Source organism: Rhipicephalus microplus, chromosome 6, assembly GCF_043290135.1.
Source record: "Rhipicephalus microplus isolate Deutch F79 chromosome 6, USDA_Rmic, whole genome shotgun sequence".
In the NCBI taxonomy this organism is placed as follows: domain Eukaryota; kingdom Metazoa; phylum Arthropoda; class Arachnida; order Ixodida; family Ixodidae; genus Rhipicephalus; species Rhipicephalus microplus.
In genome coordinates this window covers 5,842,786-5,860,797 of record NC_134705.1, presented here as the reverse complement: position 1 = coordinate 5,860,797, position 18,012 = coordinate 5,842,786, and the positions used below count along the sequence as shown (strand labels likewise).

At 46.7% G+C, this 18,012-nt stretch overlaps 1 protein-coding gene across 13 annotated transcripts in view; it reads right to left on the bottom strand.

Annotated features, from left to right (window-relative positions):
- LOC119167762 (glutaminyl-peptide cyclotransferase) overlaps positions 1–18,012 on the bottom strand; it is an 823,023-nt gene that overhangs the window by 527,555 nt on the left and 277,456 nt on the right. For all 13 annotated transcript variants that reach the window (XM_075865235.1, XM_075865229.1, XM_075865226.1 and 10 more), the window contains one exon: positions 5,535–5,720. In XM_075865235.1, coding sequence (XP_075721350.1) covers positions 5,535–5,720 — 186 coding nt within the window. The remainder of the gene's footprint in view (positions 1–5,534; positions 5,721–18,012) is intronic.

Below are 18,012 nucleotides of genomic sequence, written 5' to 3'. Positions count from 1 at the left end.
GAACTGTAGTGTATCTCGGCTTATGACGCTCCCACGACCTCTGAAACAGAATGAGGGCAGCTTCCACTTCCATCTCTCCAGCTTTTTTTGTGCTGTTTTTCTGGCATTGGTGGTTCGCTTTCCACTCGTCGAAAGGACGGGTCACTTTCTTTAGGCGCCCGCTCGCAGCCGGCACAAAAATTGCAGAGCACGACATAATCGAGCACAAGCCCTGTAAACAACTCGATAACTGTGCGGACTCCGATGTGCGACGAGTGTCCCCTCGTCATCCAGGAACTGTCGTACGACACAGCGATGTTGCCCGGGTTGCCGAGGTCCAGTTCCGCGTACAGTTCCCGAACCGATCGTGCGCACTCCGCGGTCAGCTTTTCCGACGCACAAACAGCTGCGGGCGTCAGTTTCGTCTTCACGTAGCTCTGCCACGTTTTGTTGTGCAGGCCGCGCGAAGAAATGTTCATCGATAAAAAAACGTCGTTGAATGCCGTTTGCTGATTGCTAGTAGACTACATAGCACGCGCGCCCAAAACATTGATGGCAAACGGCTTTGCCTTGCTCTCGCCGTCAACGCGCGGCGAGCTCCATGCCACCGACACATCGCCGCAGGTCGCGCACGTAAGCACTAGCTTTACGGCAAGGCCGTACTCCCTGTCCTCTTTGCCGATGTTTACATCACCGGAGCACAATTTGCACTTCACTGCACGCATCAGTTCCTTCACCTGGTCCAAACTCACGATCAAAAACCGTGTTTCGTCCAGCGGCGTGGCTACGGCATCGTCGATATCGGCTAACAGGCCGCACTTGCGTTGTGTTGCTCCAGTTGAAGCGAGCTCTTGCAGCTTGTTTTCGGCGTTGCGACGCACCTCTGCCACTTCTAACGGGTGCAGCACTGCTGTGTCAAGACGAATGCGGCCGCTGCCGGATGCGTTATCTTGAGCGGGCGGCGGCGGAGGTGCTAGGCCTATGTTATCAGGGGCCTCGCCGCTGGCCACAGAAGGTGGGTCGCTTGCTCGTTCAGCACTCCTCGCTGACGCGGAACGGCCTTTGAAGTTCTCGAGGAGCGACTTCTTTCTTTTTTTGCCGTACTGATTCCTTGTGTGGAATTTCCTTCCGGCTTTCCACATCGCGCGCGATCCTTGGCTAATCTGTCGTTCTCAGTCCGAGCAATATGGCGCCTGACTGCGCCGCCGACGGCGCGAAGCAGACGACACATGCCGCGTGCGGCCAATCGCGTTGCGCTGTTTAGTTACGTGCGCTCGCCGGCGAATAGGAACGCGTATTTTTGCTTTTTTTTGGCGCGTGTTTTCTACTCTACCAATGAGCAGACAGTAGCCAGAGTGGCGGGAAATTGAAGACCGAAGACCGCGCTTTCAAATGAGACCTAGATCACTGCGATACTGCCCATGGCAAAGCTGCAGGGAATTATTGAAAAATTGCCATTTTGGCGTCAGAATCTCGCCAAATCGGGCCCGTACGGCTTTTATAAATAGCTGTTACTGTACAAGTACCAACTTTTCGGAAGAAAAACTGAGCAAACTAATAGAAAAATACCTGTAGATTTCAAAAATGACATCTAAAAAAAATGCGTTTTTGGGCAATTTTTCGGCCCCAAAGACCCGTGTGCCTCCTCAAGTTACATTGTGAATCACTTTTTATTATGCCCCCCTGCTTGGTCTTTCGACCGCAGTATTCTGTGAACAAAATAAATAAAATAAATAACAGAATTCACTGTACATATGCGCCAAATGTCCGTCCTTACCGTGCTAAAGCTATTACTTACTGTCAGCCCATCAGAATTTCGCTTATGCTAATTTTACACTATTGTGTATCTACAATTTTTTTATTCAAATGCTTCATTTGCTTTCATAGCACTTACAAAATTTTCCTCCCTACTTACTGGTACTTTTTTTTAGGCACTACCTGGAGAAGTAGTGCTGTGGCATACATTCGACAAGGAAGAACAACACGCATAGAAAGCTTGTTGTGGGGAAGATCACCAAATTGACGAAATGATCTCGTAGTATTTATAAATATAATACATGCCTCACTTCAAACGAAATTTTTTCATTTTATAGAGGTGCTGCCATGCAGCAGTAATCTAATGATCATTATTTTAATTCTAAAACGAGGAGTTCTCAGCTGAGAAGAAGACCAATAGAGTTCCAATACACAAGTACAGTAGTAATAGACAAATAGAATGCCAATAGACATATACATGACTAATGCATCAATAGACCAATACGCAATAGGCTAATGGAGCGCCAATAGACCAATACATTAATACAGCCGAACCTGCTTATATCGAACCTGAGCGTGACACGGCGTCCGTTCTCTGTATCCCGAAGTTCGTAGTAAATGAAACACAGCTTTAAAAAAAAAGTTGCAAGTGAAAACACAAACTTTTTTTTGCCCCAAAATGTCTGTGATGCACGGGTTTCGAAGAGCAGAAACGATAAGGGCGGTCTCGAGTTCATTTAAAACGACAGGCTGCTCGTTCGCCGAGGCCCGTGGCATAAGCTGCATGTGGCGCTGACTTCAAAGCTTCGTCGTTCTCGCAATCCCATTCCTCCAAATCGCTCTCGCCACGTACTGCATTCACAATGCCCCAATCCGTGCACAGTTCCGCAGTGTCGGCATCATAATCGGCCATAATTAAATCATCGCAACAGATGTCCCACCCGCTCTCCCAGGTCGGAGTCGATGACCCGCTGCCACGAATCGCCACCGCAGTAGTCCTGTTCGGAAGCTTCAGGCTCGGCATAGGGCGCGACGATTGACGAAGTCGGCCTTACGAAAATAGTTTCGTGCACATATAGCTGTCACCGCCGCCCACGAAATATTCACCATCTCCACAGCTGAATACCGGGACGCCCGAAGCAGCAAGTTGGCTGCCAAGTGGTCAACAGCTATGAGCAAGCGCTCCGCAACGCGGCACCTAACACGCAGATTACGCTCAAGCCAAGCGGTCACACTTTCAACGTTTTGTTGAGCGGCACGAAAAAGCGTGCTTGTCCTCTTGTCGACCTTCATGACCACACATGGACATCAAGAGCGAGCAAGACGCGCACACGCGTGGAACAGCTCTGGGCGCGTTTCCAGTCGGAAAACGAAACTAATTCGAGCCAGCGTGGTGGGCGTCGCGGAGCGGTGGAGACGGGTGAAGGGGTTGTGACCAAGAGAGGAGAGCAGACTTGCGAGAGAAGGGCAAGGAGTTGCAATAAAGCACAAAGGAATGAATGATTCCTTCCTACGTGCGATAAGGAGAGGGGAGAATGCGGCGGGAAGGCGTCCTTGAAAACCAAGATACACGGTAAGGAGGCAGGTTGGGTAGCTTGCATGAGAGGTCCGCGAAACTCTCACGTACAAAAACTTGGAAAAAGTGTCAGCGTGCGCAGAAGTTAAAGCATGGCCGCCTCGTTTGGTGCGCACGGTGGCGTTTGAATAATCGGTGGTCGTGATCAAAAAATCTTTTTGTTGAGCCGGCGGGCCCGCGTGGCCTCAGAAACTTTGATATTTCGCGATGCGTTCAGCGCAAATTAACAGCCGCTTTCGCGCTTCCACACGCGCGCGGAAGGCATGCTGAGCTGAGTGCAAAGTGAGCGAGAACAAGTCCTGAACACGAAACAAATAGCAAATTATCAGAGTCGGTGGGGCGTGTGCACTAGACCCGGACTATCGGATACAATGCAGTCAATGGCCGATGAAGTTGGCAAATGGTCAGGTCACTCCAGGCCAGTGACGCCAACGACAGTACCAGCGATCAAAAACAAGGTACCTGGCCGACGGGTCTTCAAAAGATTGGTTGCGGTGTGAAAACACGGGCCTCGTCTGGTGATGCGGGTTGCTCAGAGTAGCGGGGGGACAAAGGACGGAGGGGTGCGTAACAAAAAGCGGTCGGGGAGAGCAGCAACTAGAGGGTCGCGGAGGCAGAATCGGCGTTTAACAATAAGAATGTATGGCCACCTCGCCGATGCCTGATCGGTAGTCGAAATTGGTTTCCCGGAAAGTCGGCGGACCGCTGACTCCCTCCGCTGTAGCCGATCAGCTGCGCTCGGCAACGTTCGCTGTAAGTGCAATTTTGTGCCATTGAACCAATGTATATTTTTACGGTCACGCGGATATTGTTCATTTTAAGCGAAAGTTTGTTTTAAGTGGGGCCGTTATATGTGAGCTCGACTGTATATCGATAAAGTTCCAATAGAGCATTGTACCTGTAGACCCATACAGACCAACAGACTAATATGTTCAATATTCCTATATGCTATTGGTTTTTCTGAAGGCAACTTTCGGTAGGGTATTGTCACTCATGTATTAATATCTATAGAACATTCATTCATTTAATTAAAGTGGAACCCCGTTTATACGATTTTCAGGGGACCACGGAAAACTGCCGTATAATCCGGGCTTTGCCTCAAAAAATGGGTATAGACTGCCTGAATGAGCCCACGGCACAACCTTGTGCCTGTGCTAGAAATGTAGATTAAATTATTCTGGCCAGCAACAGCTAATGGCAGTGTAACTTAACTAAAAGAGGTGCAAGCGAATCTATTCTCAAGTTTAAAAAGAATCGAATCCAATGCGCATCTTTCTACCGATAAATAGAGTCCGAAAATTGCCTGCGCGTGAGAACAAATTCGAAGCCGTTTTGCCAATAGCTTCCCGTCAGAAGAGTCAGACACGGTGTCATCGCTATCACATAATGACGACCAACCATGAGTGGGCGTAGAATGCCTTCGTGTGCGACTGAGCTATGCATGTTGTAATTTGTGGCCTTGTGAAGTGCAACTAGTGATTTCCCGCTGTTAGTATGAACGTGTTAGTATGAACGTGTTAGTCGACGTCAACTGAAAGTAATCTTTCACAGTGAAAACAGCTGCATCGGGCCCTTATGGATCCCGCAAGCATGTGACTGCTAGTGGAACAAAGGCAGGAGATCAGCTGTATGTCAACCAGAAAATGTTTCCATGGACCAAAAACGTGAAAATATCAGCTTTTCGGCAAGCTGGAGCTACTTTGCGTGAATATAGCTTGACTAGGTAACGACCCCAGGCACGTGCACATGCGATTGCAGCATGTGTAGAAGCACACTAACTTTTAAAAGAATAAACTTTCTATTCTAAGAAGACATCTGTTTTGCTCTCTACCTTTCTAATCTTCAACCTAGGGGAATGCAAGTTTATATTTTTCACACGCGAATATTTGGTCCACGCTCAATTCAAGTAAAGGCGTTCTTTTTTCTTTTGGACAAAATCTCACTGTCATCGTAAGATGTGGAATCGACGTAAAACTGCATTGTATAACCAAGGTTTTTAATACATTATTTTTATGGAAATTTATGCCGGGACCTAACTGATTCGCCGTAAAATGCGGGTAGTCGCGAAACTGGGTGACGTATACATGAAGTTCCACTGTACAGAGCTAGTCGTGGCAAAAAATATCAACAAACTGATCATACCAAGTCAGATTTCATCTCCACAAGACTGCTCATCACTGAGAAAGAGTTTCGCGAAACAGTTCTTGAAAGCAGGTAAACTGACCATGCGGTCAATCTGGGTGGCAATGTCTGAGCGAGGCAGGCAACCTTCAAGGTTGTAGCTCTGGGTGCTGTTGCGGTGCCAGACATCTGCCAGGTGACGGGACCCATACAGGGAGTCACTTGAGCTCCAGCGCACAAACGCCTCCTCCCCATCAAAGAAGATGAGCTGGACTGTCAGGCCATCGCCCTGCACAAAGCAAAGAGATTGCTACACCACACATTCATATTTCCGTACTTTCCATGACCAAAGAGAAAAAAAAAGAGTGGCACATAAGAAATAAAATGGACAGGAGAAATGAAAAGAAATATGAAAAGCGCATCATCTTGTTTTCACCACACTCTGACCTTGAAGGCAATAAAAAGATGCTAGAATACATAGGTCTCGATTGTATCGTGCATGACTCGTGTGGCTTTTTAGTTCCACTTTACTAGATTTGCTTGAAAAGAAATGTGAACCAGGGGAAAATGTTGGTGCCATTTGTAGCGTTATCGTTTTTGCCATTCATCATCATCTTCTTCTTAGCCACCACGCCTTTCATGCCAAGCTCGAGCTGCGCGAGCAACAGGATGAGTTCACGCACCTGGCATGTCGGATGCTGGCAGTCACCGCCGCTGCTCTTCAGCCCTGAAATATGGTGGCAAGATCGGCACGGCCACTTCGGCCGACTTCACGACAAATGTTACTAGAATAAACTCGGTTTGAAAGCTCCGCCGTTGAGGCAGGCCGCTAGGCGGTCATGAGAAGTAGTGGCGCTGCACTACGATCTTGCTGTAGCGGCTAAGGTCGCGCGTGTTGTGATCGGCGGTGGTGTCATGGAAGCGGCTACCGCAAATGGTGCACTGTATTTCCACGTCACTTCTCGGACTGTTTTTTGGCACTGCGTAGTTTCTTGTATGAAAACGCGTTTCTCAATTCTGAGGCATAGCAAGGGGGAGCAGATTTATTTACATTGACATACATGCCAGGCTCCAATAGCGGGGACCGCAATGACGACTTCACTTCACAAACTTGTTAGTTCACTTGTTTGTTTATTCATTAATTTATTTTCTTTGTAAGCATGCTTACACAGTGGCATGGGCCAACATAGAAGCTGCTATAAGCAGCTTGAGAACGCCATACATGTCGTCTCTGATCCCTTTCGGCCAGCAATGGCGGGCTAGCAGATGAACGATCGTAAGCAAATTGGCTGTCTAGCCTTGCATATTGTAGTGCAAATAAAATTATATTTCCAATAACAATAACAATATAATTTAATAATTTATTATTTAATTTTTATTATTATTACATAGGGTAGCAATGGGTGGATATAGCAGAGGTCACATCGTTGAGTATTATGTATATTGTGTGACAGCAATTACACAAAAGTTACAAACACAACAATTACAAAACTTGGAGGACGCTTGAGCTTCGCTTTCAAGAGTAGACTGCAATAGCGTAACTGGGCCCTATGCGAACCAACTGTTCAATTGCTAGCCTAGCTTCGGTCTCGGTGTATGCCCCAACCGTGCCGTGAAGTAACGAATGACTGTGCGTGCAACACTGGCTGTTTTAAACTATCGTACAATGTCTACTGCAAGTACAGTTGTGAAGTGCCCACTGCATCATAATTGTTCCTTTTGCGACTCAGCAAATGGGCCTTTACACATGCATAAAGCAACACGCGAACATAATGGAGCGCCCCATAATGGCTGGCCCTTTCTAACACCCACTCGTTGCACATTTCACATGTTTAGATGCGCGACACAATTGTACGCTTGTACCACTTAATAGAGTGTGGATTCAAGAAATTTCTTCTACTACATGAATAAAAGAAGTGTAAAGATAAGGCCTAGTTTTTTTGGTTGAACACAATATTAATGAAAACTTCAACATAAAATTTATATATATATATATTTTTCGAATTGGTTTTGACCATTGGCATGCCTCTGTGGTATAACCTCCGATTGCCACGTAAAAAGCCTGGGTTCGATTCCCACTTGTACCGAAGTTTTTGTTATTTATTTCATTGGCAAGTTTCTTGATATTTTTTTTTTTTTGTCACGAACAAGATGATATATACTCGCTCATAACTAGAGATACTGACAGCGATGCCGATGCTAGAATTTCTGTGAAACGGGCTCGTTAAAGCTATGACGTTCCACTAATATACAGCACATAAACATAAGTATAAGTATAGATGGAAAGACAGTCGCTCATCTTACAATTTAATTTAGGAGCATGACCAAAGCACACACTGGAAGACAGTTCTAACCTCCAACAAAAATAACCCAGCAAAGTGACCAGATGATCGAAACAATTTGAGACGATGTTACTATAGTAAAACTTTCAAATTGGGCATAGTAAAGTGAATCATTTGCATTCCATCATTTAGTCTTGATTGGCATATAAACCAATTACCGTTGATCGTGACAGACCTAAAAAAAATTCAGCACAATTCAAAAGGTGGTACAAAACCTGGCGTCGCAAATATAGAAAGCTCACTGCCAAATCCAAAGTCTACGATGTTCAATGTGAGACTGACGGCATCATAACACACTACTGTCAAGTTTTGCTGGACAAGAAGTTTTGATCTCACGCGGGAAGTGGGAGTTCGCACCCGGTACTCCACTTGTTCCTAGCGATTCCGCCCCATGTATCAATGCCGAAATGTTCATAACCAGGGTGCCCATTCCCTTCTTCCCCTCCCCCCCCCCCCCCCCAAACACATGGCACCCCTCGAATGCTCAGTGCCCAGTTTGGAGGAGCCGCCAGAAGTAGAACAGCAAGACAAAAGACACGCGACAAGCAACGCTGTCGATACTTAATAAGGACATTTATCAATTGTCAATGGTCTTGCTGCATTAAAAGCAGTGGATAATTTTGCTTCAACATATATTTCTCTTATCAACCAACACAAATGTATGTAAGCGGTAGTGTTTTGCCAGTGTGGGAATTGAGGCTAGCCCGCTGCCTTTGCGCGGGCTTTGTCGCCTTTTCTGCCGTTCTCATGTCCCGACATGTCTCCCATCCTCCGCTGTCTGCCGCCCTGGGGGAGCGGAGTGACGTTTAACCCCCTCACCCGGTAGCGGATGTTGACTGTGGCGCCGTGCGTGGAGTCTCCCGAGAGGTTTTCGCGCGCTGCGTCGGGAGCGGGGAGATAGATACTTTCCGGGACTGCAGATGGTGAGCCACGCAATCTTTTCCGTCCGTCGACTCTCATCGCTCGGGGCTCGTCGGACTTCGCTGACGGCACCTCGTGCCCGAGGCGAACACTTACTTTTTGTTGCCCCACTGCGTACGCACGGCCAAAGGGCGGTACGGTGTTCTAGTGCGTGGCCTAGCTACGCCGAACCATCTCCCTCCGAAGCCAACGCGAGCGCCTTTGCCTTCGCTCGAGCAACCGGACCTTGGTCCCAATGTCTCCGTGGATCACCTTTACCGCGGAGACGTGCTTGTGGCCCCCTGTGTAGCACCTTTATGCCCGTGGCGTGGATAAGCCTATTTGCTTTACCGCCGCGCCTTCGCAATGGGCTGTACTGCATTTGGTGTTGCCACAGACAATAAAGTGTTGCGACTTTGAGCAGTATCGTGTTCTCGCCACGGCGACGGTTAACGCATGCTTTACGGCTCGCTAAGACCAGACCCACGCTAGTGGCTGTACTTCTTCGGGATACGTGTACACTACACCAGTGACCAGGTTTTCTTACATTTATATTATAGCAATAGATATTTTTCTCAATCGCAGTGTTTTCATTTCTGAACTTTAAAGCAGGTAATGGTGGCACATGTCGGTGTCATTTCTCATTGCAGCGAAGTGCAACAAGAAGTAGCACACCATGAGTGCACTGCATCTGTGGGTACCTTCATAAAAAATTGAATAAGTGACAACTTGCAAAGAGGGCCTGTAGCATCTTTCACAAGTACCCCTGGAGCTGGTGCGCCCAAACCACACGAAAGTACACTCATTCAGAAAGAAGGCTGCTTAGATCATCCCTTATGCGGCCTACTTTCTACATTAAAAGCGATTGAGAAAACTGTAGAAAGGCTTTTTACGAATATCCCCTGCTTAATGACCTCTTTTGAATTGTGCTTGAAAACTTTGAATAGTTGCCACTGCATCTTTTGAGTTATATTGCTTATCATGAGAACGTGATGGTTATATTTTACATTGTGATGAAAATATCCTTTTTTCTTTTTGCAAGAAAACCAATCAGGAGCTTGCTGAAAAGGTGTACAATGCAAGAAGGGAGGTGAAGCTGCTGTAACATTGAGCACTCTGCTCTCGATTGGTAGCTGTCGCGAAGACTTGTCTGATGAACAGTGTGAAGCATGGGTACTGTTTCTTCAAGAAAGTCTCTTTTCTTTTTTTTTTTTGGGTAACTAGCAGAAAACATGAGTACTCTTTTTCAAAAGTATTTTTGTATTCTAGTAGGTAGGCCAGTTTGTTTGAGGCCTTTACAACCGTTTTGAGCCGCTTTTCGTCTAGGCAAGATGACAGTGGTTAAAATGGTAGCAGTCATCATAAAATTTTTGCTCTTAAATTGCTCCTTCTTGCAGAATTTCCTGTACCTGAAGGTTAAACCGAATGCAGACAGTGCAAATATAAGAAGGACATTGATTCTTAGCCAACTTGCAATGAGGAAAACATCCGGGCCAATCTATAGAGTAGACCTCGTGTGTATCCACCTAAGCAGTCCATAAATGGGACGTGAAAATGTTGACTGGAAGCACATGATGAGTAGTCAAGTTTGAGAACATTACAACAGGAAAGCCGGCGTGTGGAACAGCACAGCGCACCGTTGCGGTACACCACCGTAGCAGACGATGCATTGCGCAAAATCACACTGCAGTGCCGCTAGTTCTCGCGACCGCCGTTCTGCCCATCCTCCTCCGCTGGCTGAGATACGGAGCTTTGAAACTGAGTTTATTCTAGTAACGTTGTTCACGACATTGTCGCACGTATCTCTCCTCCTCTACTCTCTGCGCTGCTACACTGGTGACCAGAAGGACACGCCCATCCATGCTTCCGCCAGTCTGCCCACCAGTGTCGCCGTTCCACCCAACCTTACCCCAGGCATGGCTTATCCGCGCGGCACGACGTCCTTCTCACTGTGAATAGTGTTGCGGACCCGCCACTTGTGCATGCCATCTTAATTGAGGCCCTGCTGGTAGAGTTTCGCCATCTTGCTGCCAAATCAACCACAAGCCTGCAGCCATATGACGCCCTCTGCACTGTGGTGGTCATCTGCGTGGCCTCATGTACTGCTCGTTTCCGCAATACCGTGACGTCGGGATCGCCACTGCGTCGCAGCGTACGCTACCAACTGGTCCGCAGCCATCCATTGAAGACAACCTTACTACCCCGGCTACAACTCCTACCTCAGACTCGGTCGCAGGAACATCAAATTTTGCACCTGACTACGACGACGAGGTAGAAGACGCCCCCACTATGACTGAACTCCCCTCCGAGAGGTCTGCCTCTCGGAGCCCATCTACGATGATCTGTCACATCTGCCTGCCACCCTGTACGTCCTCCACAACATCGACGGCATGCAACACCTCAGCGCGGCAAAACTCCACAACGGCTACCTTGCCGCACGCCCTGGACCCTTCCACAGCCACAGTAATTGTCCTGCCCGCTATTCGCCCCCTGATCACGGAAGCATCGTCGTCGACGATGTCTGAAGGTGACTCTCGACTGAACTTAACGCGCTGTACATCTTGAAAGCAGCCACTACTTTGACGTCTACCGCAGCTGTAGACCTTGACGTCTCCCGCAGCTGAAGTTCCTGCCTGCGACATGCTACGGCCGAACTTCTAGGATGCTGCAACTATGAACGAGGACTACGTGGCAGCTTCGTCAACAGCTCGATAGACGGCACCTTTTGTACCAACCACGCATCCGGACAATTACCAGGCTGCCCCGATGAGCACGGGCACACCATTCAACCCTCCAGCAGAAGCCACGCCTTCTGGGCTCCACAATTATCCCAGGGACCCATAGGCGCAGGGCGGCGACCACCAGAGGTGTGTCACAATAGCGATGACGCCTGGTCATACTGCCTTTCTACCACCCTTGATAGCACACCGATGAAAACAACACGATCAACGTAAAACAGAGAGGCCCTTTTTCAGGTGTCCTGCTATGCAGCCCGCGGATGGCAGCCATGCCCTTCAAGATGGCTCAAGCACCTAATAAGTCTGCCCAATGCAACGGCGAACCACTTGCCCGGCACATGACTACCCAAAGTCCACGGGGCGCCGTTATTCAGGCAAGGCGTTTCCGTGTTTGTCGACTCAACCACCCGTGCCGGCATGCCAGCCGCAGTGATACGCTGAAGTCGGCGTTCGACGGCGACGTCCGCACCAGCTTGACCAGTCCATTGCTCCTTGTCGACAGCATGCTTGGCGCCCTGTGAGCTGTTCCTGACCCTGCCATGGTTGTGACACTTCAGTGCTCGGTCATCATGGGTGCGCTTCGACCCTTCACACCGTTTTACCCACATTGCCGATGCGAGCTCTTCAGCGCCTGTCTACGGTTCCACCTTTGGGAACCTTTGTCAGCCATGTCTGCTCAAACCGATGGATGTGCTCTCGAATGATTCCGCAGCGTCGTCGCGGGACGCGCATGTCTATGACCGCAGCAACCTGGCACCTTCATCTCCGTCTGCTGAGTTTCTCCCAGTGCCCGCCAGAGACCTACTGGTTGCCGATAGTCTCTTCCTGTTGACAACCTAGACTGCTCACGAACCTTTTCGTTTCGCACACAGAACCCACTTGTACATACGCTCTCATTGTTTTCATCCGGGTTCATTTCTGTAGGAGGGGCAGTCATTTGTAGCATCATCATCATTGCCATTCATCATCGTCATCATCTTCTCCTTAGCCGCCGCGCCATGCCTTTCATGCCAAGCTTGAGCTGCGCGAGCAACAGGACGAGTTCACGCACCTGGCGGGCCGGTTGCTGGCAGCCGCCGCCGCTCCGCTTCAGCTCTGAAATAAAGTGACAAGATCAGCACAGCCCCTTCGGCCGCGCTCTCTCCTCCTCACTCTGGCTGCACCGCTCCTTTTGCATTTCTTTCTATCCCCCCCGAATATGTGAAGCAATGAAGTTTAGCTCCAGGTTTTATTAAAAGCTGGATTGTCCAGAATGAAGAAAATCGTGCCTCCCAATGCATAGAAAAAGAGGTTAATCTACAAAAAACCTGCAGCCTGACTCTGTGGGTTGCTGCTGCTGTAGCTCATGAATCGAAAGCAGGAACAGACTCTTGTCTTCTTTGTCCATCTTTTTTCAATAAACTGCCCCACACGGAGAAGTTCTGGAAAGTTCAATACCAATAAGCACATATGCAAAATAGTCCATTTAACAGTATTTCTGCCCTGTAGTCTCTGGAGCTCTGCTATTCAAACAATCATTAGTTTCCGGGGCCCACTTGACCAGTGTAAACGGGCCGCTGAGTTGACGCTTCACGCAGTTTTCATCTCTGAAAAGCATTCTTTGAACCAATGTTCCCAAGAAGGCATTGCAAAGCTCTCGTGATCAAGTACTCGGACAACGCAATTTCTCGGCCAATCGTTTTGCCACAAAACTGTGCCGGCTACCTCGGTTGAATAGAACTTAAACTAGGTATTTGTTTCCTTGTCCGGCTGCCCAAGCAATAGTAGTTTTAGGTAGAGCTACCAGTTCCAATAACTTTGATCTACACTGTTGACATTTGGAGAATGGTAATCAAATTCAGCAGCTGAGAGTCGTACATTGTTTTAGCATGGTGTCGATTGCACTTTGTACATATAGCATTCCTCATGCAATTTTTTGCCAATTGATGTTGCAATGTAGAGCAAAAACATCAACTTCCACTTAGCAGTCATTTTTTATTTTCCTTGAGAGGAATCCGACAGTTGCACTGCTTTGCGATATGAGTGTTTGCCTCACTAAAAAACCGGGCATTCTTTCGTGGAGCTAGTTTTCTCAATGTAGTTATGAAACGATGTTGCGAAGATGTCGTGCTAGAGCGCAAATCTTGACCTTGGCACTTCAACATGTGCTCATTGCAGACATGTGCACAACGGTTCCTTTGTGAGACTTTACATATGGTTGAATAAAGCACAGCAAACGCTGAATGCTCGCCTTCTGTTCTTGGGTGTGCTTTCCACGCTAGCCTGTGTGCTCTGTATGTTGGCGTGTGATTGTGTAGTTGAAGTCGAGAATTATTTTGTGCAGAAGCGACTTCAGCAGGATGGGGTAGAACATTGCGGAGTAATTTTCCTCCCATACTCTGAGAGTCTTTTGCCTCTGTAGGAAAATGTAAAAGGCAGCTTTACTGTACTACAAAAATGTGATGAGGCAAAGCATTCAAAAACCTCAAGGAGGCATTTTTTATTAGACGTGTACTGTAACCGAAGAGACAGCACATTCTTCAAAATATAATTTAAAAAGTTTGTAGCAGAGCCTGAAAGGCAGCTTTGCTGCATTATGAGAATCGAATGATGTGAAGCATAATAAAAATATGAAGGGGTCACTTTTTATTGGAATTGATTTGATTGATTGATTTGAAGTTTCTAAACGTCCGACTGTAGCAGAGACTGAAAGGCAACAAAACGAGAACGTGATGAGCTGGAGCACAACAAAAATCTAAAGAGGTGTTTTTTAATCGTACGTTAAGTGCATTTGTCTTTGGGAAGTTCGAACAGTGAAAATTCCACTGCAAATTGAATCGAATAGCAAACACTATTCTAAAGATATTAAAAATTTTGAATATTTGCACACACCTACTTACAAGTTGAGAGATTGGCAGATATATCAGATCTTGAACGAGTTATCATGGAGGTGAACATAACTGAGTGTAAGTTCAAGAAGGGTGAATTTTACTGTTTCCAAGGCGTGCACAAAGCACCTTAATTGCAAAGAATTTCTTATGGCACCTTCAGCTGGCAGGACTGGTGGTGGTGTTTTCTGTGCACTTGCGCGCTGCAGTATGCTCGTCTCAGCACCATGCGTGCGATGCCCCACATTAGATGCCACATGTTCGGCTGGGCTGGCTATGACACGAGTGCACACCACTGTGGAGATCGATAGTGAAGTGTGGTGTAATCCCATCCTTCCACATGCGCTGGCAGACGACATGGCGAGGTTTCATCATTGAAGGCCCAACTCACAACTAACACGGTGGCAGAATACGGCCAGATAGAAAGGATAGCATGCAAGAGCAACGCATCATCTGGCCGTGCTCACACAATACTATTTTTGCTGCCGAGATTTTACTAGACAGCGAAGGTGATGGGAAAATTACTGCAACTCTCATCAAGTTGGAGCAAACCTGACATGGCACAACCATGTGGAGAACAAACGATAACAAGCGCACATGACAAAACATGCGAAACATCTATTGTCTTGTGTTACGTCATAGGCCAGCCATCTATATATACTTCTTCATCATCATCATCATCAGCCTGACTAGGTCCACTGCAGGACAAAGGCCTCTCCCATGTTCCGCCAGTTAACCCGGTCCTGTGCTTGCTGCTGCCAATTTATACCCGCAAACTTCTTAATCTCATCTGCCTACCTAACCTTCTGTCACCCCTAACCCGTTTGCCTTCTCTGGGAATCCAGTAAGTTACCCTTGATGACCAGCGGTTATCCTGTCTACACGCTACAAGCCCGGCCCATGTCCATTTGCTCTTCTTGATTTTAACTATGATATCCTTGATCCCCGTTTGTTCCCTAACCCACTCTGCTCTCTTTTGTCCCTTAAGGCTACACCTACGATTGTTTCTTTCCATTGCTTGCTGCGTCATCCTCAATTTAAGCTGAATCCTCTTTGTAAGTCTCCAGGTTTCTGCTCCGTAGCTAAGTACTGGCAAGATACAGCTGTTATATACCTTCCTCTTGAGGGATAGTGGCTATCTACCTGTCATAATTTGAGAGTGCTTGCCAAATGCGCTCCACCCCATTCTTATTCTAGTTCAATCGCGTGGTTCGGCTCCGCGGTTATTACCAGCCCTAAGTAGACATAGTCTTTTACAACTTGAAGTGCACTATATCCTATCTCGAAGTGCTGCTCTCTTCCGAGGTTGTTGTACATTACTTTCGTTATCTGCAGATTAATTTTAAGACCCACCTTTCTGCTCTCCTTGTCTAACTCCGTAATCATGAGTTGCAATTTGTCCCCTGAAGTCCAGGTTACTAAGGTGCTCTCCATGAACTCTTATCTCTAACTGTTCCCATTCTAGGCTTCTGAAAACCTCCTGTAAGCACGCCGTAAACAGCATATGGGAGATTGTGTCTCCCTGCCTTACACTCTTCTTGATTGGCATTCTGTTGCTTTCTTTATGAAGCACTATGGTAGCAGTTGATTCCCTGTAGATTTCTTCCAGGATGTTTATATATGCTTCATCGACGCCCTGATTCCGCAGTGTCTGCATGACGGCTGATATTTCTACTGAATCAAACGCCTTCTCGTAATCTATGAAGGCTATGTATAGTGGTTGGTTATACTCTGAGCATTTCTCTATTACCCGATTGATAGTATGAATGTGGTCAATTGTTGAGTAGCCTGTTCGAAATCCTGCTTGTTCCTTTGTTTGATTGAATTCTAATGTTTTCTTTACTCTTTTAGCAATTACCTTTGTAAATAGCTTGTATACTACAGAGAGCAAGCTGATCGGCCTGTAAATCTTCAAGTTCTTGTCATCTCCTTTCTTATGTATTAAGATGATGTTAGCGTTCTTCCAAGACTGGTACTCTTCCCGTCAGGAGACACCTCGTAAACAGGGTGGCTAGTTTTTCTAACACAATCTGTCCTCCATCTTTCAGCAGATCTGATGTTACCCGATCCTCACCAGCAGCTTTGCCTTTTTGCATGTTCTCCAAAGCTTTTCTGACTTCTTCTATCATTACTGGTGGGGTGTCATCTGGGTTACTGCTAGGTCTTATAGTATTAAGGTCGTGGTTATCTTGGCTACTGCACAGATCTCTGTAAAACTCCTCCGCTATTTTAACTATCCTATCCATATTAGTAGTTATTTTGCCTTTTTTGTCCCTTAATGGATACATCCGACTTTTGCCTATCCCAAGTTTCCTCTTCACTGCTTTGACGCTTCCTCCGTTTTTCAAAGCATCAATAAACAATTGTATCAGGCCAGTTGGTAAGGATCTATCTTGCTAGGAAGCGCAGCCACTATTACAAAGAACACACAACACAAGCGCTTAACTTCAACTAAACGTTTAATGCAAACGTCAGAGTTTATAAAGGGGTGAAAAGAGAAAAAGAATAAAAAATGGTAGACAACAAAAAACACATGTGCCAGTTTCGTACATTACTATCCGCTATTGTCTATCACCCCATCCAAAAAACATAGTTCTTTCCGCGTGAGCGAGATAGAGGGTGCACTAACACAATCAAAATCATCGCGTGTCATTTCAGCAGCTTATACTATCAAACGGGTTAACAAATCTCTGTCCTGATACAGCACGCACGTGTTATCGAAATAAGGCACACAACCGCACTCCTTAGAGTGGATCGCCAAGGGACCATTGGTACTTTTCTATTAATGAAAGGCTAAAAGAGCACCCCAATAAAGTGCAGAAGGGTACCGATGGTCACTTGGCGATCCACTGTAAGGAGTGCGGTTGTGTGCCTTGTTTCGATAACACGTGCGTGCTGACTCGGGACAGAGATTTGTTAACCCGTTTGATAGTAGAAGCGGCTGAAATGACGCGCGATGATTTTGATTGTGTTAGTGCACCCTTTATCTCGCTCACGCGGAAAGAACTATGTTTTTTGGATGGCTTGATAGACAATAACGGATAGTAATGTATGGGACTGGCACGTGTGTTTTTTGTTGTCTACCATTTTTTATTCTTTTTTTTAATTCTTTTTCTCTTTTGACCCCTTTATAAACTCTGATGCTTGCAATAAACGTTTAGTGGAAGTTAAGCGCTTGTGTTGTGTGTTCTTTGTAATAGTGGCTGCGCTTCCTAGCAAGATGGTTTCAAAGCATGTTCGATTCTCTCCATGTTATACCTTCTTACATCGCATACCTTACACCTATTAATCAGCTTTGAAAGTTCTGCCAATTGTATTTTGTCTGTTGTACTTGAGACTTTCATGATGTGATGCTTCTTAATGAGATTCTTCATTTCCTGCAAAAGCTTGCCAGTGTCCTGTCTAGCTACCCTGCCTCCAACTTCCACTGCACACTCAGTAATAATACTCGTCAGATTATCATTCATTGTATCTACGCTGAGGTTGGTTTCCTCACTAAGAGCCGAGTACCTGTTTTGAAGCAAGACTCTGAATTCCCGTACTTTCCTTCTCACTGCTAGCTCATTGATTGGCTTCATGCGTATCAGTTTCTGTCATTCCTTCTTCAAGTCTAGGTGAATTCGAGACCGTATCATTCTATGGTCACTGCATCGTACCTTGCCAACCACTTTCACATCCTGCACAATGCCTGGGTGTGCACTCATTATAAAGTCTATTTCGTTCTTATTTTCTCC